Raw genomic sequence first — 20726 nt, forward strand, 5'->3', positions numbered from 1 at the left:
CATTTTTTCAGTTTCGAAATCAAACTGCCTGAATACCGTCCATTAGGTAAACAGACCCAACAACTAGGGTAAAGCTGAGACTTTGCATTTTTATTTAGTGCAACTGAAATGGGGCTTGATAAATATGGAAACGAGCTTCAGTATCTTGGCTGCATTCCGCAAAAGTCGAAATTCTCTAGCCAGGTCGTTCGATGAGATCATAACAAATGCTCGGAACAGGGATCAATAACCATAACGTACGCTTGATCGTTAACCATAAAGCTCGCTATTAGAAATTTTAAAAAAAATATAAAAGCTTTTATAGAAGAAACTCAACCCTGCTACCCTTTCAGAAACTAGTCTCAGGCATCCCATACCCATACCCTTACCATGAAAAATGCACCGAATTTGGCATACTATAAAAAGTAGGTATTGTAGTGTCCTTGTCATTGCGCTATTCAGTATTGTGTACGACTAATAACAGTTGACCAATCAGAAAAGCACCTAACCTAACTAACCTATATGACAAGTTTATTATCAATGTATCAATTGAGAGAATTACCGCTAAGATATGGTGCGAGCTTTGGCTGCATCAGTTTTGATCCTTGTTTCCAGCTAGGCGTTATCCTTTTCGATTTATGAATAGACTGGGGCTCCGAGAATAGTCATATTCTCATTACCCGTTTTATAATACTTTTCTATGACATAGATAAGGTGAACGCAGTAAAGGGCGGTAAACAAGAATCGTCGTTTAAGTAGCTGCACGTTCTCTTTCATGTTTTCCTTCCATTATTCTATCCTACATTTTATGTATGTTTTTTGACAAGTGATATATGTCGAATTATGATGTAGCAATAGTACTGCCTATAATTCAATTGCTAGCTAGTAGGTAAATCGCGGGTTTTATTTACTGATTGCGTTATTTTGTTTTCTGATTTAATGGGTCGCCTGTTGTATACCGTTCTTTCTTTGCTCTTCATTTGCGTGTTGGTACTCTTGTCCAGGCTACGAAATGTTGCCTTTACTTCGAGGAGAATACTGTATAGTAAAAAAACTGTCTTTATCGTCATTAACTATTGTTATCTCATTAAAAGTGAAGTAACCCAGTCTAGGGTTGATGGATTATACTGGGAGCCTATAGCTGAAAGTGGCTCGTTAAGTTTAAAAATAGCCTCTTCGAACCACAGAATGCAAGTCATTCGACTTTTTACATCTGTCGAGAAACGCCATCGTCCATTTTGGGGTAGGATAATTTTTAAATTAGCCTATGCATCTTCGCCGTCGAATTTTTATCATGGCTAAATAAAAATCCTATATCACACCATTAGATTGTGAAGAGAAACACATGGGATAAATTTGGAAGCAAAGCAAGCGTCCAGAACGCTATTCTTCGTCAGCCAACATACCTATCTTCGATGCCCGAAACAAAGGCAGTGTGCTGTGATCCAAACCAAAACCTGAAAGCAGCCTTGCGGGTATGAGAGGCCTTTCCAACGCTACATAACACTTGGCTAAAATAAAAAGAAAGTCAATAAAAGTCGCGAATATTTTCTGAACAACTAAGTATATTCACATGTATGTCCGTTTCCGCTAGAGGGGAAACACGGCATCAGGTCAAGAGATGAGTAAATGCAACATTTCCATATGGTCCACATTAAAAGGCTACATCCATATTCTAGTGTCGTCTCTGTCAGCCATTGCGCAACCGTGTACGACGCATCATCAACCAGAGCGGGAATATGCTGTAGCTGCGGTCACAACCTATCCTATGGCCAACACAACTAGGTCACCCGCGTATTCGACAATAAATTAAATCGCTTTAAAAGCCATGATAGCATAAAGAAAACAGCGGTCTTTCCTACAAGCGTGAGTTACGAAACTCAGAACAATATCCACGGAGCACTCTTGCGCAGCTTTAGGATTGTATTATAACGTATTTTCTGCTCTATTTTATACTTTTGGAGATCTAACGTTTGTACGCTTGCAGATAATATATCAGATAAAATCCACCTATAACAATTATATATATATATATATATACATTCTGTAATGATTTTGAGAGCACGTTATATACATATCATGCAACCTAAAAACTGTTGTAAAAAGTATTGATTTAATTGCCTTCGTTTTAATCAAAGAATAGGATTAGGGGAAAAGATTAGGTTCATTAATTTTAAATGAAACAAGTTTTATCTAAAGCTTACTTGTTGCTTCTTTACCTAAAACTTCAATATTACCTTTACCTTGTTTTTAGTTTGACCACGCAGAAATTCTATGTTTATTCGACGAAATTTTGAATTTTTATCACAAAACTATGACATGCACAGATAATCCACAGCGAAAATGTACGTTGTGTAAAAAATTGACTTTAACCTAAAAACTGACATGTGATACATGCTACACGGGACGACGGATTGTATAGGTATAAAAACTTTGAAAACTGTATAATTATGCAGCTGTATTATTAAACCTTAAAACTGTATAAATATACATCTTTATTAGTTGGATATTCATTTTTGTAACGAACGTTTTTGTAAGCAGATATAGGAGATCTTATCCATTCCAGATTACAAAATATTTCGAAGCTAAGAAAAATTTAGCTAGACAAGAGTAAATAATATTTAGGCTATTCGCCCTCGAGGCAACTACACTCTATGTGGTAGTACAATGGATAGATTTCTCTAATATTTCTTGCCATTTTCTCACAATATATGGGACACGATAACGACGCGCATCTATCTGTTTGCAAAGAGGAACAAAGAAGCCGTACGAAAGAAAAAGTGTGTCACAAAATAAAGGGCTAACGTGAAATGAAAAACTCTTAGCTAATGCTTAAGAAAGTGCTTAGGCTCGCCGGACACAGCCTGTCTACTAGGACCGTATGCAACCAATTAATACATAATGTCAGTATTATTATTATTTCAATTATTATGATGAAGGGCTATGTACGAACTATAAACTCTATACTATAAACTATAAATAATAAGTTTAAACAGTTTCTTAAAGTGAAAGATTGTATTGGATAAAACCTCATTTTGAATTTATCACATTTGATTTTTATATTTAGCAAGATATACTCCAATAGTTTCCGCTATGAGGGAACGGCCAGGACGATTTGCACAAACGAAGAAGGAAATGAACAATGCTCTTGTATTTGGTACAGCCTAAACCTTAATCAGGGAATAATAAAATAGCAAAGCTTGCTTACTTAATATGGATAAATTAGGCTTTACATCTCGATAAAATATAATATTATTTTATTAATGAAAGCTACGTTAAACCTTTTCAGCTCAAGCTTGTTTTAGTAATCTGTTGTGCTACCTGCTTCTGCTGGTGTGTCAAATTGAAGAACAGCCTTCTCCGGGTATAATAGAACGTGTTTGATTTTTTTTTTAAATTTTAAAGCTAAAAAGTCTACCGTATTTAACCACAGATAATTTTTACTTAAGTTTCTATTACCAGTAAGATTTAATTAATCCAATGGAAGTGCGAAAACGAAAGCATAGGCTAAAGTAAATGTTAGTGACGTTTAAATACATTTCGACATTTAGCTATAAAGTAATGCTAACATTCTTATTAAAGAAATGCTAATTCCGGGAGGTTTGTCACCCCTTGAACAACTCTGATTCCCTATTTAGACCTATGTTTTTAGATATCAGCTTCTGTGCGTAGTTACATACCACATACTACTGATTCCTCCGATAGCAGGATCCCATTGGATAGACTCGCAAAGTGCGTTCAGTAGATAACTTCCATTTGTGAGCATCGGTCCTCAGCTAACATACACGCTCGCATCACTCTTGCCTTGAGGTGGTCAAGATTATGGCACCAAACGTGTTTAAATACGAATCGTTCAATCACGAAGGGACGCTGAGAAACGTAATCCTTCGCTTCTCACACTATGTAGGAGCACGGTTAATTACCTTTGCTCGGGCAGCAACTACTCGATAAGTTTGAACTATTGCACATATAAATTATTAGCGTTGTACTGTGCCCGAAAGGAAATGTAAAAGGCTATAAAGGCGTCCGCCACATCAGTCCAAAAGACCCTCATTCTCATCTCTATCTATAGGAATGTAAATTTTTAGTAAAATTTAAGTGGACTTTAAGTCAATTTAAGTAAACCGTCCAGTAAATAATAGTAGTTTATTATGACAAAAAATCACACATAATGTAGTCATTAATGAATAGATGTGTAAGGTTATTGCATACGTTACACAGCCATGCGGGTTTCTCGGCCTTTACTTGTAGTGAGATCAGGACGCTGCATGTTAGTCCCACTTGTTTCGGTTGCCTATTTGCCAGTGTACGAATACTATTTCGTTTTCAATTCTATTCCTGTATATTGACCGTTATATTGTATTGGCTGAGCTTTGTTCAGCCAAATGTTTGAAATTATTTGTTGTGAAATGAGATACCATTGATTGCTGCTCGTATCGCCTATACAAAATTTAATTCGCTGCTTTCTTGTATAAATTAAGTTTACCTTTATATAGAAAATCGTATAGTTGTATGAAAGACTTGATTCTAGTCCATGAACTGAAAGGACTGGCTTATAGCTCCGCCATTCTGGGTTGGTGCCCACTTTGACATGCCACCGACCGTTCCACAAAGAAAAAACCTCACTTTCTTTTTTCAAGTGTGTATACAAGGTAGCGGCCTTTCAAAACGGCTAGCACGTAAAAGATAAAACGTGTGGAAACATGAAAACACCATCAATCATCATTGACTATTTTTCAAGTCGTGTCTGTTTATCTCTAATTTTTGTATTGTCCCTTTCATTTGAAGTATATTAGCTACATATGCCTGTTAACCTAAATGTAGGCGCCCGAAGGACAGGCTTTGAATGTTTTTGGCTTTACGCCCGCTATCGCCATTAGGTATTAGGTTAGATGGCTCGGCTGGATCCCAGCGTGCAGCGAAGTAGCGGATGAGCAATACGACAGAGCTGTAACTCCTTTGCTTGCAGACTGGCCAGTCTGGCATCTTGAGTTCAGATCTGTCTTCGATGGATAGCCTAAAATCTGTTCATAGCTGACGAAATTAGACGACAGCCATAAGGGCGTAAACACTAAAAGAATTCCTCGTTCAGACGGGATAAAACATTAAAATAAATGGAATTATAAATCACCACAGCCTGAGGTAACTTATGTCTTATGGCTGATGTCTAAGTTCTACACGTACCGTCAACTACTAAAACAATCCTCTGATACGCGGAAGCGGAGCTCATAGCCCATAGACCAAATCAAGTAACAGTTGCAACAAGAAAAATCGAGCTTATGTTGCTATGAGATACTCTAGTTGCCTGTGCCCATGGTTAGGCGGAAACAATAACAGTATATGCAGAGACGCCTACGCCCTAACTGCATTACTGAACAACACCAACTCATCACAGATAAAACTTGACGAACAATTTGAACATATCCACCGTCGGGAAATAGAGCAGTCTGCTTTTATCCTGTCAATAGCTCTCATACATCGCCTGCAGGGTATAAATAATTTGTTTGAATTCCATTCTCTGACTCGTAATAGCTGTTTTCTTTTTCTTAAACAGAGAAGTTATTCGAGCACATATAAAATGGTCTTTTGCGGTTTGTATAGCGTAGAGCTATACAAGTATCTCTGTCCATTCACAAAAATTACACAATTACGTACAAGCATGATTTAATCCACCGCCGATTGGCATAGTAAACGGTAAATTAGTATCAGAAAACTCACTACTTAGCTTCATTAGAACAAAACATTCCAATACGACATTTTGAGTAACTGGCCCCGATAGACTGCTGATCTTCATGCATGACAGATTGCGTTAGATAAAATCACTTAACATCTACGAAAATTTGTTGCAATTAAACAGTTCTATGAGATTGTGGAAACTTGTGCACAGTGCAGAGAACGGTGCAGAAAACCCCTTTGGATGAGAAGGTTGCCCGTCAGGCTCATGCTCAAGGTTGTGACCTGATTCACTTTGTTAAAGCATACATCCTATATAATTAATAAGTCATCAGGGCAGCTGAATTCCCTAAAACGGAAGGTAAGTGCCAAAGAGAATTTCGACGGAAGATAAAATTCATAAAAAAAACTCTAAACAAAGACGCTTCTCTTTATGACAAATTATATTAGATAACATCTAGAAGGTAACACAAAGTACCACAAACCTTATCAATCGAATTAAATCGACATTCACGAACTGTATAATATTCGCTGCTTTTTTTTTTCAAGCTAACAAATAATGTCTTAGGCAGAAGAGTGAAGTATTCCACAGGCGTCATGAAAGCAACGAATTTATAGCCTACTCCATATCCAATGCATTCGTTTAGAGAGAAATGGCGTACAAAGGCTAGGAAACCCGACTCAGTTTAGTATACTGATATTGTCAATGAGCTGTAATCTAAGTATCAGTTTACAGTACTGATCCTTATATTATAGGCCGCTTGTAGCTTTTGATGGCCTTGTTGGATCTATGTAGTCCTTAGATTAATGATATGCATTCCATTCAGCGTTATGTTAACTCCATCCAATCTGATGAAGGACATGGCTTACTCTAACATGAATTATCAAAACTTCACATAAAGAAAAATAAGCTGTTGCAATAAATCAATTTAGAAAAAAAAGTATTAGCGTTTTTTTTTCCTAGATTTGATTGATGTGGTTGTGTGTGCGTGTATGTGTATGCATAGCCAGGGGCTGAACGTTTGGTTGAAAGAAACGACCAGGAGTAGTTGTTTTAGGTCCCGCCGGTAATACATACTCCTTCATTCGTGTGAATAAAGAAAGTTTTGTTGGCCATGCGCACGGACAGTATTTATTTGTCGTGACCGTTTTGGTATATAGCTGGACTTCTTGCATTAGTGGAAATACACCAATATGTTAGAATGATCACTCTTGGATCTTCCCTAGTTCGGAGTTCCTCGTCGGGGTTCATTTGTTGGGGGAGGGGGGAGGGGTGCCTCAAATCATTCAACCAAAGTTCCCGTAAATTAACGCCGAATCTGGCCGATATACCAATTCATCACGATGCTCTGCTTTTGTCATTGAGGAACAGGATCGATAACGAGCTGAGGATCCCAACAGTCGCATTCCGAAAGACAACAATCGGGAAAAACTCCTTGGGGATTCTTCGCTACGGGTTTGCATTCCGGATCACAGCTGATCGCCCAGCACCTAAGAAACAAAAAACCGCATCATAGTTCTAAATTAAGCACTAATTCACCACGCTAAATAATCATCAGGAACACCCTCTAAACATTCTGCCAAAGTATCTCTTAAAACCCTTTCTACCACTTAACGACCCTTTCTAAATAGCTTTCACTTGCGCAATGGTGGGACACGAGACTCGCAACGGAGAAGTATCGGGTTTGGTACCGAATTAAAACTCGATAAGTCTTTACACTATTTGAGCCCAGCATATCAGGTCATCGGGAGCTTATGATGGTTGTAGTGGCTACCATGGTAGTTTTTGTCCTTAATGTCTGTTTTTAGCGAGAGTTTTTATTTGTTGTTGCATAGGAAATATAGTGAAGCACATAGCAGGGTTTACTTGTAAATTTGGCTAAAATACATACATACCTATTTTTAGCATGATTATTTTTCATATACTGCATATCTATGTCTACTAATGTTTATTAATAAAATGTATTAATTTAATTGTTTCAACATATAAGTGATACGCGTTATGCTTTTTTGTATAATTTTCGTTGCACTATAGATGCATTTGGAAAATTAAGAGGATATGAGTGCTTCGGACCGACTTTTAAACCGGATCACCGTTGCCATGTAAGTTTTCACCGTTATTTAGGATTGTATCCACACGCCAACCTGATGGTAGCAATCTTAAAGATTTCTTTGATATAATCAATTGCCCTTTAAGGTTAATAGGGACAGAGTCAAGTATGTTGTACACCTGGCCTCAAAGTAACTACCTTCTACTATTTGATTAAAGGCCAGACTAACGGACAGTTTTTTAAATAATGATAAATTATATATTTCCAGTCATAATCTATGACACAACTTAGACCCAGTTAATTAGATCATCAAATAGTCAATCCTTTCATTCTATTGCAAATATCATAACGATATTCGTTCCGATATTGCTGCTATATCTTACGGAGTGTCACTTACGCCTCTCCGATGAATTCTTCTGTTTTCAGATTGCACTGTATCCTCGCGCATAGTGGTGTTCCCATAGACAGAGATTCGGCATCATTTAAAAGTTTTGTCGTATTGGCCTGAGCCGTCACGTTGCATTTGCCTGAGAACAGATTCAGTGCATCGATTTTTTATCCTTGGTCATGAACTAAGCGCATGTCATGCTAAAAAAAGCTATCAAAGCCATCTAGGAAACGGTGGCCGAACAACAGGTATAGGAAACGTACTAAGGAAACAATATAGGCGTTCATTAGGTTAGTAACCTGTATAGTCATACGTTATAGTAGCGTACAACTTTAGCATTAAAAAAGAGGCCTTAGTAAAATAATATGTCCATGTTATAACCATGCAATTTCTCCCGACTCTTGAAGTCGAATAGTACTTAAGGTAGTATTTAGAGTGGCACAAGCCCAGAGACACCGCGACGCGCCAATTTAGTGGGTACCAGTGCAGCTGAAAAACAGCATAGACTTAGAACTGAGGCTTTGTCTCCAGTTTTACGCTCGGCCTTTTTTTTTTCGCCAATTAAGAAGAAGATAAAAAATAAACAGTGGGCTGCGTTTGTAACATAAAATGAATTAACCTAAACTTCTGACTGCGGTGCACTAAATGTATCTCTTGCTAAACGCGCATAAAGCCTTCGTCAGCTGTTGGCGTTCGATCTTTCGGGATAACTATTAGCCGCAGTAAATTAATTCGTTTCCAAACCAGTTTATTTCTCTACGAGTAATTTTTTTTTGTATACATTTTTGGCTACCTCTCACTATGCCCACATCCGTATTTTTCTTTTTGATGGAATTCTTTTGCTGCATACATATCTGTTCGAGATACAGAATGTATACGTTCGTTATTTGTATTAGATTTGTATCAAATTTGTGCAGTAAGTAGAAAATTATAAGAAACTGCCAACGATCTATTTCACGTCACTAAACTAACATAAAATCAACTATAATTGATTAATATACTATTTCCATGGAGGATTTACATGATTACTCATACACTTACTATTGCGCTACTACGCTTGTTTAGTAAACGCGATTGAAGGAAAAATTAAACATCAACGAATGTCTGCCTTGTATTTCACGTAAGCATACTCAATATGCACTGTGCAAACGCAGAGCAGCTATATGGGACCTGAACGCAACGCCAGGGGGGCACAGTGTAGATTTAACACACGGCCCCAAGCCTGAATTCAATAAGAACAAATTCGTGGCCTACCCTGTAAAAGGCTAGGTTGGCAGTCTTTGATGACAGGCATTAAATAGATCTGGTACATCCCGCATGATCCTGTTGCTGCACTCAGACATATATAACTGGCACAAGTTCAAATTCGTTTTATAGAAGACATTTTGAATCTACTTGTTCTTTACCGTGGACATTGCTGATTTCTGTTAATGAAGGAAAATCAAAAAGTTTCTTCTTATTAATTTGTATAGAAGAACCGGCCGATATTTGCGACGATATTTTAGCTAGAACATTTCTTAATCGCAGCCATTTGCACATACCATCGACGATAGAAATCCTGCCTCGGAACATCGACGCGTCGATGGGCCACCAGAGGAGCCCGACCATCGCGCACAATACTAATGGAGTGAGGACGCTCGTAGCGTGCTGCATCCCTCGTACGTGTAGTCAGCCACACACACAAAAACGTGGACTCGATTGGACGCTCGATCAGGATGAAGACTGCCCTGGGTGCTGCTGTTAATCAAGTGGCGCTGTTGCGCAACGCCAGCCAACAATCCTCGTTGGTACGCAATATCCGACGCCGCCGTGTTTGGCACTGAGAGAAATACACGTTAGCCGACCAAAGGAACGTCAAGACTCCCCGATACCCTCGACAATTCAGGACTGGATAAAGCATGCGGCTCGCCAGGCGAGGATGTCATCGAGTGAAGAGTACCCGCCATGCTCAGCCAAGGACTATCTGGTCTGTTTGGAAAGTTATGTTTGGAAACTACATACTGTTAAAAACCTTACTTTATTCTTCTCGAAAGCTCATTCTTCGTTGTTTGTGTGATATTTGATGACAATGAAATGACACTGGCGTGCAAACCTTTTCCTCATTTCCTTCATTCCGGATTCATATTGACAACAAAACATAATAACTCTGTAGCCTTGTTCTAGTTACCCTAATTGAACCCAAAACTAAACAAACACAACTACCGTAAGTGTACTGTCAAACATATTCCATGTTTTCAACCTTATAATTGTTATCAAAGCGCTGGTTCAGTTCTGAATAGCTACCTTTTTGGTTGGATCCACGAACGTTGCCTTTTACTATCCATGTGTTTTCTATGGGACTAAATAATCTTAATGGAAGGGTCTCAAGCGGAAGCGCACATCAATCACATTGTAATCTAGCTTTTCTTGCCTAGCCAACGATTGACGTAGACGCCAGGGTATCTGCTGGGAGCGGAACTGGGTTGAATATTCTTGATGCTATTTTCCAATGAAGCCAACAGTGTTTGATAGGTTGCATGTAAACAAGTCCCTGCATGCTTTATTGATTAATTAGCCTTCTGGCAGCCAATGTGTGCCAACAGTAGTAATGTATTTAAAGAATGACTAATTCCCGTATCTCGTTTAGGGTCATTAGTGTAATATCAGTAAGTCTTTTAATAAATACTAAATCAATAGAACGAAGCCCCTTCCGCATGCTCTATATAGTATCTGTTCCGCATGCTCTATATAGTTCCTTATCTGAAGTACTGAGTTGCAGCACAAACAAATTCTACTATGAGCACGCGAATTGGCGTTATGCCAAGCCATCCTGTGTCTCCTCTAGTTGAACGATGTTAGGATAATCGCGCCCTAAAGGCAACCCCAATGGCTTAGGTAGGCATGGTTCTGAAACGTCTATGCTTTGAGATTGCCGTGACGCCACTTGCACAACTTCATCCCAACAACAGGAGGTTTACTTTACTTTCTCTATCTGTACTGCCTGAAGCTTTTTTGACCCATGTCGCCAAACTCGTAACGCTTCAGATGTCATTGCGCCACTATTTTCGATTAGGTACAAGATCGACAAATAGAATGTTGGTTTATGTTCGTGTGAAATTATTTATCTTATTTGCTTTATTATTATAGCGTCACCTTCTAGGCTACCAAGTACTTCCTTCTATTGCCCACATGCCTCAATAGCGGTCGGGTCGGCGGTTTATCCACAAAAGCCCTGCGTTTAAGCTTTTGAGAATAGTCATTCATTAACGCGCTTTATGCTACAAGATGTGACCGCAATTCCCATGCTGACTATAAGCATGTTGAAACACTCGATCGTCAAGCCTACATATTTAACTTCACTTTATATTAAAATAATGATCATAATAATTTCTATTTATTACTATTCTGCAATTTTTCGGTTACAACAAATTTGCATGGACTGCGCATTAGCGGTCTAGTAGGGTTCCTTGGCGATAGGGTAACTCTGAAATAACATTTATGATAGCAAAAAACGATTGCTAAAAAGCGACGCATCATGGAACTGTTCGCATAAAATCTGACTCAAATGAAATGAGTCAATAAGCCTGATGAGTTGAATCCGTACAGCCTGGAACTATTCAATTTTTGACAAAAAGTTAATGTTCTACCATATTTCTGGTCTGAAGTGGTAATGGCCAAAAATAGAAGTGCTGTCTGTTGGAGGAATAACAGAAACATTTCTATCCTGCTTGCATCGATAGCCATATCACAACTTAGCTGCTTTCTGAATAAATTTTGTTCCGTCCTTTACATCAAACAAACAGCGGTAACGAAGCCCATAGCCTCGCTTCTCACAATACTCCTTCACCGGCGGTTTAACACGTCAGTCCTTAATAAAGCTTTAGTTTCCTCCATAACGCGCACTCGGTCAACCGGCAGCTCAAGGCCAAGGAAGACCGGGGGATTGGAATAATACCCTCACCTTCGACCCTCCTCTCCTACAAGCGCGGAGTCATGGAAACCGCTAGCGGGCATCCCGCTCCTGACAAGGGGTGACTCCGGTGGCTAAGTCCTGCTTATTCTAATAGTCCACGGAAGTTTTGCCATTGGGTTGTATTGTAGTTCGACATGAGTTCGCTGGTTCGCTTCACGAAGTGCTAGCAGACGAAGGGGCCACACACTTCAAATAACGACACGACCTCAGACAGCCTCGAATAGGAATACAGTACGCCACACAGCTGACTCACACCGCGGCCGCCGCGACCGTCGTACCTTTCGACAGCTCTGGTTATTCAACGAAACTGTGGTACTGCAAAATGCGAATGTTGGTGGCCTCTTCTCTAGTAAGCAAGGCTTGAACGGTATGCACAGCTGTCAATCAAGTACAAATGGCTCTTACTTGCAACACGTGGATGTTTGTTTTGACAACCAGTTGACTGACCTTCTGCCAACCGTACGCCATACCATACACCGGTCGGTACACAAAACGTCAAGGTGGGCCGGTATGGGTCACATTGCCACACATATCCAACTGGCAGCAGCTTACTATACTCAGAATTTCGCAATAGAACAAGGAGATTCGCTTTAAGGTGGTACACATCGGAGCCGCTATTTGTCGCTTTTAAAGAAAATCAGTGTCTACTACTGTATCACGCGGCGTTGTGTTGATCGCTGCTGGCAGAATGAGCGCAAAGTCGGGAAAGTCGGAGAGCGTCAAAGTGATCGTTAGATGTCGATTAATGAGTGACAAAGAGAAGGAGTCGCATCATCGACGTGTCGTGACAATCCACCCTGAACGGAATTCTATCGAGTTGACAAAAGCTGACGAAGAGCCAAAGCAGTTTACATTTGATGCCGTGTACGACGAGCATGCGACCCAAAAACAGCTATACAATGAAACATTTAGCCCACTGGTTGACTCTGTTCTCGAAGGCTTTAATGGAACCATATTCGCATATGGACAGACAGGTACAGGCAAAACATACACGATGGAAGGTATTCGCACTGATCCGGAAAGGCGAGGTGTCATACCAAATTCGTTCCAGCACATCTTTGACCATATACGAAAGTCACGCAATAAACAGTACCTCGTACGTGCCTCTTATCTGGAAATCTATCAGGAAGAGATCAGAGATTTAATTGCGAAGGATCAAAGTACAAAACTCGAACTTAAGGAGCGTCCAGACACCGGTGTCCATGTCAAAGATCTTAGTTCGTTCGTATGCAAATCGGTTCAAGAAATCGAACGAGTTATGACAGTCGGCAATCAGAACCGTGCTGTGGGTAGAACCAATATGAATTTACACAGCTCTCGATCGCATGCCATCTTCATCATTACAGTGGAGCATAGTGACATCGAAGAACACACTGAGTCTGCAGCGACGATTCGTGTAGGCAAGCTGAACCTCGTCGACCTAGCAGGATCAGAACGACAAAGCAAAACGAACGCGCAGGGTACCATGCAGAAGGAGGCGATCAAGATTAACCTTAGTCTATCGGCATTGGGTAATGTTATCTCAAGTCTTGTTGACGGCAAGTCGACCCACGTGCCATATCGAGACTCGAAACTTACACGACTGCTGGAAGATTCGCTGGGAGGAAATGCCAAGACGATAATGATCGCAAACATTGGTCCTTCGCACTGGAATTATGAGGAAACTTTAACTACTTTACGATATGCTAGTCGAGCCAAGAATATTAAGAACAAGCCCAAGGTGAATGAGGACCCGAAGGACGCGCTGCTCCGTGAGTTTCAACTGGAGATTGCTAGATTGAAAATGCAACTAGAGGAAAAGGGCAAACGAAAGGGAAAGTCAAAAAGCGCAGTGAGTCGCTCGTCCATCAATTCGGACAGCTCTGCGGATGGGGGCGGTCTAATGAGTCCTGACGTCGCCGATGTCGAATATACGGAAAAACTAGCTGCAAAAGTTGCTGCCCTCGAAAGTAAACTTCTTGGGGGAAAAGATATTATTGAGCATACGAATGAGCAGGAGCGTGCGCTTGAATTGAAGCGAAAAGAAATTGCAGAACAGAAACGCATCGAGCGGGAGATAGTGAAAAAACTGGAGTTGCATGAAGAAAGTGCCTCCGAAATTCGGGAGGGTTACACGAGCCTACAGCAGGAGGTCGATGCTAAGACAAAAAAGTTGCGTAAACTTTACGGAAAACTGCAAGCAGCGAAAATCGACATTAAAGATCTCACCGAAGAGAATAATCGTGAACGAAGAGAGCTCGAGGCAACACAGCATGAGCTAACTAAAGAGCTAAAACTGAAATATATGATTATTGAAAATTTTATACCTGTCCAAGAAAAGGCGAAGATACTATCACGCATTGTGTACGACGACGAGACGGAAAGTTGGGATCTGCTGCCATATTCAATGGTGCTCAACAATGAGCTCGGTACTTCGGCAGTGCATCCATTAGCAGATAGCCACAATCCGAAACGCTTGGTACACGATATGGCCCATAAGCGATATAAGGTCGCTGACGCAAGCCAGGTTAGTCTCGGCCTGGAGTTCGTGGATCTTCGTGTTCGCGAATATCACCCGCCCAAAGTGTCACCCACCCTTCAGACTCTTCTCGACGACGTCATGAAGCCTTTACCCGATCTGGAAGTTGACGCAGGTCTACCACAGTACAAGCTGGTTCACATGCCCTCAAGCAAGTCCAAAGGCCGTCGCTCACCCAAATCACCTTCCGCATCATCAAGAAGTTATTACAAGTGATTTTTAGAGTCGAACATTTTGGACTTGGTACAGTTTACTCTGTCTATGTGAATCATACAAAACTGGAACGAGCAGGCAACGGGCCTGCGTCAATGTACTATTCTAATTTTTGTCATCAATTAGGATAACGATAGATATATATCATCACTTCCATAATTGCCTTCAAGACTATAGGACCAAAAAGTTGCCTTTGTCCGAATGTTGAGCAAAAATCACAATGGTGACATAACACAAATTACAAAACGTATAGCGTTAATGCAAATAATTGTCCAAAACAAATATAGTTCTTGCTTATACTATATTTTGCCATGTGCCTACGAAGAGAAAATAAATCAAGTCATAGACTTTAACAAATGACATCAGTGTGCTTCACTATTGTCGAATACAGTTGTTTGTCATAAAAATCTCAATAATTGCCTAGGTTATGAATATGATTAATAAAAATATCCAGTACAGTTTCTCCGGAGATCGCGTAGCACTCATATGATTGTCTATCTGTTCGCTCTACTGAGTTCGAGTTTACGAGTGGCCCATGAATCTTTACGGTTTAGCTCTTCTTATTTCTAGGAAACCTAGAGCAATTTCTTGCAGTCATTGCGCTTAAATATCGAAACCAACAACTTAGAACTTAGAGAAAATGTGTTTTACCACTGACTTGAACCAGCAGACTCCGGCTTAGCAGCTTTGTTGTTCTGTGTTTTGTTGACGTTTCATTCATCAAGGTTCTATGATGAATTTATCTTTAAGTGATGTAGCACTGGTATAGAGCTGACCTGCATTCATATGGACGCGGTGTGCGTTTTTAAAACTATAGAAGCACTGAATGGTCTACGGCATAATATTTACATGAATTGATCTAGCTGCTCGTAATAAAGTTCAGAGAGTTCTATTACATTCATTCCTATTGTTAATCTATTTCCGTGAATGTAGTTTGATTAGCGTGCCATCACCAGCCCGTTTTTGTCCCCCTTTCTGCATTTCTCCTATATTCTGCCAGTGCACGCTTTTATAAATGCAAGGAGAAGATGAAACCTAGATTGCCCAAGCTTATGTAATAGCAGCAGGGTAAAACTAGTATGAAAATTAATTTTACCATCTATTAAATATAACAACAATGAGTTCATGCTGTATTGAAGCTTTCGTAAGTACAAGCTTGTGAAGATAGCGTATGTGAAATAATTGAGTGATCCCAATTGAGCGACTGACTACCCAGTGTATAGCTATGTTTGTGCTAGCTTACTATAGACGGTGGCGGCGCATAATGCTCAATAAATTCTGAAAATTTAATGGCTAAAGACGTGCAGCTCGGAACGTGCTAGAACCTTAGAACCGTTTCGTGTCGCACATCAGCTGTCTAGTGCAATGCTAGCGCAGTTTGGGACGTCAACCCAAAAATATTCATTTATATTCAAGATGAAAGGCCGCGCCAAACTGAATAGAGCGTTGAGGGGTTTCAATCGTTGAACTTACTAAAACAGTAATAAATGTAAGACATATTATAGTACAATTCAGTGGGTGCTTCAGCTATAACTAATATCATCAATTGACTTAAAATAACTATTCATATTTCCAAGCGGTCGGCATAACCGTGACACAATAGCATGCCTTTCAGTCTAGCGCCAAAACAATGCAAGCGTTTGTTTAGCTGATCTGTGGCGCAGACCAAATGCGGTCGGTTCGCAACGACTCGTCCATAGTGGTCCACAAGAGTAGCCGTAAGATTTTAACGTCCTGAAATTACTTCTAGCGTTCATTGATGGAAGAACTACCTACAGCTGCGCTGTAGATAATGTACAGAAAGATTACGGAAGAAGACATGAAATTCACGCGAGAGTGTTCCATATTACTCTTGCTTCAACTACAGCACACACTTTTATCCTTCAGAATAATTAAACAAATGTTAATTTCGCTTGTTCGTTCCGAAGCAACTTCATAAAATTCAAGATCCTTAAGTTTCAAATCGGGTACTCTCATTACTCCGTCCAGTCCGACTTCAATGTTTTTTCTCGATCAGTCGCCGATCCGTTACTTGAAACGGACTACACCCCCGACTCCAGATTTTCAACTATTACTAGAATACAACGCCCTTAGCATTGATTTCCGCCACCTTGAACAAGATCTAAAATAAAAGTCAACGGTGCTCTGCTCATTTATAATCACTCATTCAGAGATGGTTTGCTGAGTGTTACGCCAGATCCTATCAAGGAACCACTTCTTTATTTGACTTTAAAGAATTGTACGACCATTAGTGTGTGTTGCCTGGAACGTTAATTTAGTTACCTTCACTAATGGCCGCACATTCAGATCCCGAACTGTGAGAAATCGTAAAATCTACGAGACCAAGACCTCAATAATTCTCGGAATACATTGAAATAGGAATTCTGATAAAGTTTTGTATTGTGTATATATATAGGTATATATAAACCGCACTGGCTTCAACAGCCCCCAATAAGTTCATAATTAGACCCATTCACTCGAATTTGCACTTTCAGGTCAAAATTTTACGATGCCAGCTTTTAATGCTTAACGAAAGCCTAAACTCTGGTTAATATTCTACAATTATTTCCTTTGTACTATACAAATTTGTAGCACACTCTCAAACGCACATTTTAACTTCCGCTGACACAACCTTTGTGCCACATTAATGTTGCAGGATAGGTTAACATCTTTAGGAGCTGGCGCGATTTTAAATAAAGCATGACATCCTCGTAAACATGTGGTTCAATTATTTCTACTCCCTTTTACTTCAAAGAACAAACATCCCTACATCTTTTACATCTTGTGAACTTTGGTTGGTCTACCATGAAATTGTGAAGCGTTAACACTTCCTACTTGTTGGTAAGTCAGCACCTACCTATTTTCTTCTTTTAAGCTGAATTATCCGTCAGCACTTACTTCAATGTTCAGGATTGTTATATAAACATAATTTCTAAGGACCTACTAAATAAAAAGCTTATTCTAGGTTCAGTTAGCTGTGTCGAAGTAGTTTTGATTTCGCATCATTTACTTGATATGAACTATATTTTTTCCGAACTAATTTTCGGTATTTTTACCTGAAGAACCAGCCATAAAAACAACATCCGTTTTGCAGTTGTGAATACATAACTGCCATATTTTTATTTTAGTCACGGATACAATTTTGTTTTTATTTCTTGGAACAACGTTGCTTAACAGTCAGACATCAGAGATAAATGTCTAGTTTTTCGAAAAAAACAATGGCAAGGAATTAATTACCATATTTAAACCCAAATATACCAACATAAAAAAAAATACTTAGAACGAGAGTTGTTAGCGTCTGTATCTAATGGCTTAGCCAACGGGACGAAAAAACGGGGAATTGAAGAAGTGTCCACAAAATGTTAACGTGCAAATATCTTTTTTGTGTCCAACCCTTACCGCATAATCATATTCAAGCGAATTGCATTGCAAATAGGTGTTAACAATCTTGAATCTTTGGCATTCGTCCTAGCCAGACCAATCTTCAAAAATACCTAATTACTGAGTGGATCCATAGCGTTGCAGCTGGTTACACACTATTTTTTGAACGTTCATCTTGATAATAGTAGTATGTACAGCGAAAAAACGTCCCCTAAATCGATCTTTGCCATCGCTCTTGTGTTCCTTAATTTTTAAGTAAATTTTTTGAATTCGGTTCCATCGGGAGGCTTAACCTCGACCTTTCTCTGGCTTATGTCTCCCCAATTGGTAGATAAGACGGTGCCTCCACTTTCGACAAATGATTTGTTCATCGCCTTGCGAACCTCATCATCTCCGTCCTGATAAATCTTTTTAAAGAGCTCATTGACCGCCTGCGAAATCGAATAAACAAGTGTTACTTCAGGAAATTAATCATATTCTTCATTGGGCTGGCTAACAGGTCGTTTTGTGGTCTTCAATTCAACACGAGATTCTGTTATATCATCGCGTTGTCGACCAGTGAAATTCGATGTGCAACGTAATATGCCGGACTGTATTTTATCCATAAACACAACTAATAATTTACATCCATGCCTTCTCCAACAACTGAGCCGAACTAGAATAGAATGCCTCTTGAATGAGTTAGTTGCATAAAGCCGTTTAACACCAGTAGAGATTTTGTTCATTGAGAAAAGATCGCCCACTGTCAGTTAATGATCGACAAAATAAGCAGAAAATCGACCACTAAAGGACGGCAACAGTTACTGGTTCACCGATGGTCTAAACGCGTACGATTTTTCTGCGGGGTTTTTGATTAAGTTTTAGGCCATTTCATGGCAAACTGTGGACCGATGTGTGTTCATATATACGAGCTCTAACACGTACCTGTTCTCCCTCTGGTTTCTCTTCTTTCTCCATTCTTTCAATCTCCTTTTCAAGCTTGTCCCAGTCATGCGCTTTGGTGCACGACGATGGATAACGCGGCATATCTGAGATTTGATTAGGACCAACCATCTTTGGTTCAACGCCAGCGGTGGCGCCATCTTTGCGGACGAGCGAAGACCATCGCACAGCCTGTGTCTTGGCCAATCGAATTTCGATTTTTGACGATAACACTTTATACGAGGATTTCTCAGGATGAATATCGTGAGCCAACATCAAGTCGAGATTATAATCTCCTGATAAAAGTTTTACAGTAACAGATAATGTGTCTGAAGTAAAGTTCACATTAACATCGTCAGCCTTTTGATTTTTTAGAAGAATTTCGACAACCACGTGGGATTCTGTCTGGTACCAGTCATGGCGCGTCTGAAAACGTATACCGGAGTAAATGACTTCAGTTAAATTAGTTCTGTATGAATCGCCATCGGTAAACGGCCGGCTGAATATCGGTCGATCACGAATACAACAAGAACGTAGAGTAGCTCCGCTGTCGGCACGGGTAAAATCTTTAAATCGAGCAGATACATTTTCCGATTTAGTAGCCAAACACGTTCGATTAGAGTCAAATATTAAACTAGCTTCAGACTGAATAAGGTAAAGTGTTTAATCTTTCATTGAATAGCTGCTCGTGATAATACCAAGTACACCTGAAAATCATATACGTAGTAGTATGTAACAGACAAGCGTACTCAAGTTCGTTCAAAAGGTTCCATAATGCGGCCACAAGTCAAAACCTTAACCTACAAGATCTCTCAGTATCAAACGTGGAAAGATGTCTGAGCATCGTTATGTCCACGGTCTGATTTTGCACTAGTATAACAATCACATTGAAAAATAATAAAACTAATAACCTAACGCAGCTCCATAACTATTTTCAAACACATCCATACAAAAAATCGATTGCGTAATCAACATTTATAGCTTTCTGATATACTGTAATACAAGAGATACCCGGTTTGAGAACAATCCGCGATTATCCCTTAAAGGAGGTTTGTGGTATTTTCGTACAGATCGTTAGCCAGTAAATATTGCTAACTACCAAATCCTGTTAGTTACGAATAACAATAATGTTATCCTAAGAAGGTGTGAGACTTGAAAGCACGTACTACTGACTACTTCGATACGTGTGACGACTTTAGTATTGTGCAAAAAGAAATTCACCTGAATCAACTTTTACCCAATGGCCCGGATCTACTGATTATCTACAGGGATTCGTAATTATACTGAAGTGGGTATACGCGAATTTGATTTCTCGATTAGTCCGAACCGAGTTCCGACAGCACGAACTTTCTAGGATTTCGGCTATATGCGTTTTCACCAATTTACCTGAGCCATGGCGTTTTCTAAGAGGCTAAGATCCTGTAGGACGCACAATATTCTAGTTCAATCGCTTTCACTTTACTATAGAGACGCTCTGTCTTACGGAACGTGATCAAAGAGACAGTGCAGTTGACTGTTTGAAACTATAGAAGTGTTCAGATCGGCCCTTATTTGTTTTGCGCCGTGTGATCTGTCCACATGTTTATTCGAATGTTCGATAGAAACTTCTACAACAGTTCTTGTGCGTATTTTTTTTTTTTTTTCAAAAAA

At 39.7% G+C, this 20726-nt stretch overlaps 3 protein-coding genes and 1 long non-coding RNA gene across 4 annotated transcripts in view; 2 read left to right on the forward strand and 2 right to left on the reverse strand.

Moving 5' to 3' along the window:
* LOC111259767 (uncharacterized) overlaps positions 1-8245 on the forward strand; it is a 15968-nt gene extending 7723 nt beyond the window's left edge. Inside the window, exons 2-3 of the long non-coding RNA XR_002679832.2 lie at positions 7688-7755; positions 8130-8245. This is a non-coding gene — a long non-coding RNA (uncharacterized LOC111259767). The remainder of the gene's footprint in view (positions 1-7687; positions 7756-8129) is intronic.
* On the reverse strand, positions 4090-10743 carry LOC111259766 (uncharacterized). Its single transcript, XM_022831983.2, has 3 exons — positions 9633-10743; positions 8101-8230; positions 4090-7143 (listed from the first exon to the last, which is right to left on the reverse strand). Exons 1-3 carry the CDS (start codon positions 9742-9744, stop codon positions 7011-7013), a joined length of 375 nt encoding a protein of 124 aa, XP_022687718.1. The 5' UTR covers positions 9745-10743; the 3' UTR covers positions 4090-7010.
* A 1061-nt stretch (positions 10744-11804) lies between these two features.
* LOC111259769 (kinesin-like protein KIF3B) lies at positions 11805-15134 on the forward strand. The gene has a single exon (XM_022831984.2). The coding sequence runs from the start codon at positions 12732-12734 to the stop codon at positions 14775-14777; it is 2046 nt and encodes a 681-aa protein (XP_022687719.1). The 5' UTR covers positions 11805-12731; the 3' UTR covers positions 14778-15134.
* Positions 15135-17856: 2722 nt separating this feature from the next.
* Positions 17857-20691, reverse strand: Sgt1 (suppressor of G2 allele of skp1). The gene is made up of 3 exons (XM_022831988.2): positions 20463-20691; positions 19080-19502; positions 17857-18586 (listed from the first exon to the last, which is right to left on the reverse strand). The coding sequence occupies exons 1-3, from the start codon at positions 20469-20471 to the stop codon at positions 18407-18409; spliced, it is 612 nt and encodes a 203-aa protein (XP_022687723.1). The 5' UTR covers positions 20472-20691; the 3' UTR covers positions 17857-18406.
* Between the last annotated feature and the right edge of the window lie 35 nt (positions 20692-20726).

The sequence above is a fragment of the Varroa jacobsoni genome, unplaced genomic scaffold, assembly GCF_002532875.2.
Source record: "Varroa jacobsoni isolate VJ856 unplaced genomic scaffold, vjacob_1.0 scaffold_367, whole genome shotgun sequence".
Lineage (NCBI taxonomy): Eukaryota > Metazoa > Arthropoda > Arachnida > Mesostigmata > Varroidae > Varroa > Varroa jacobsoni.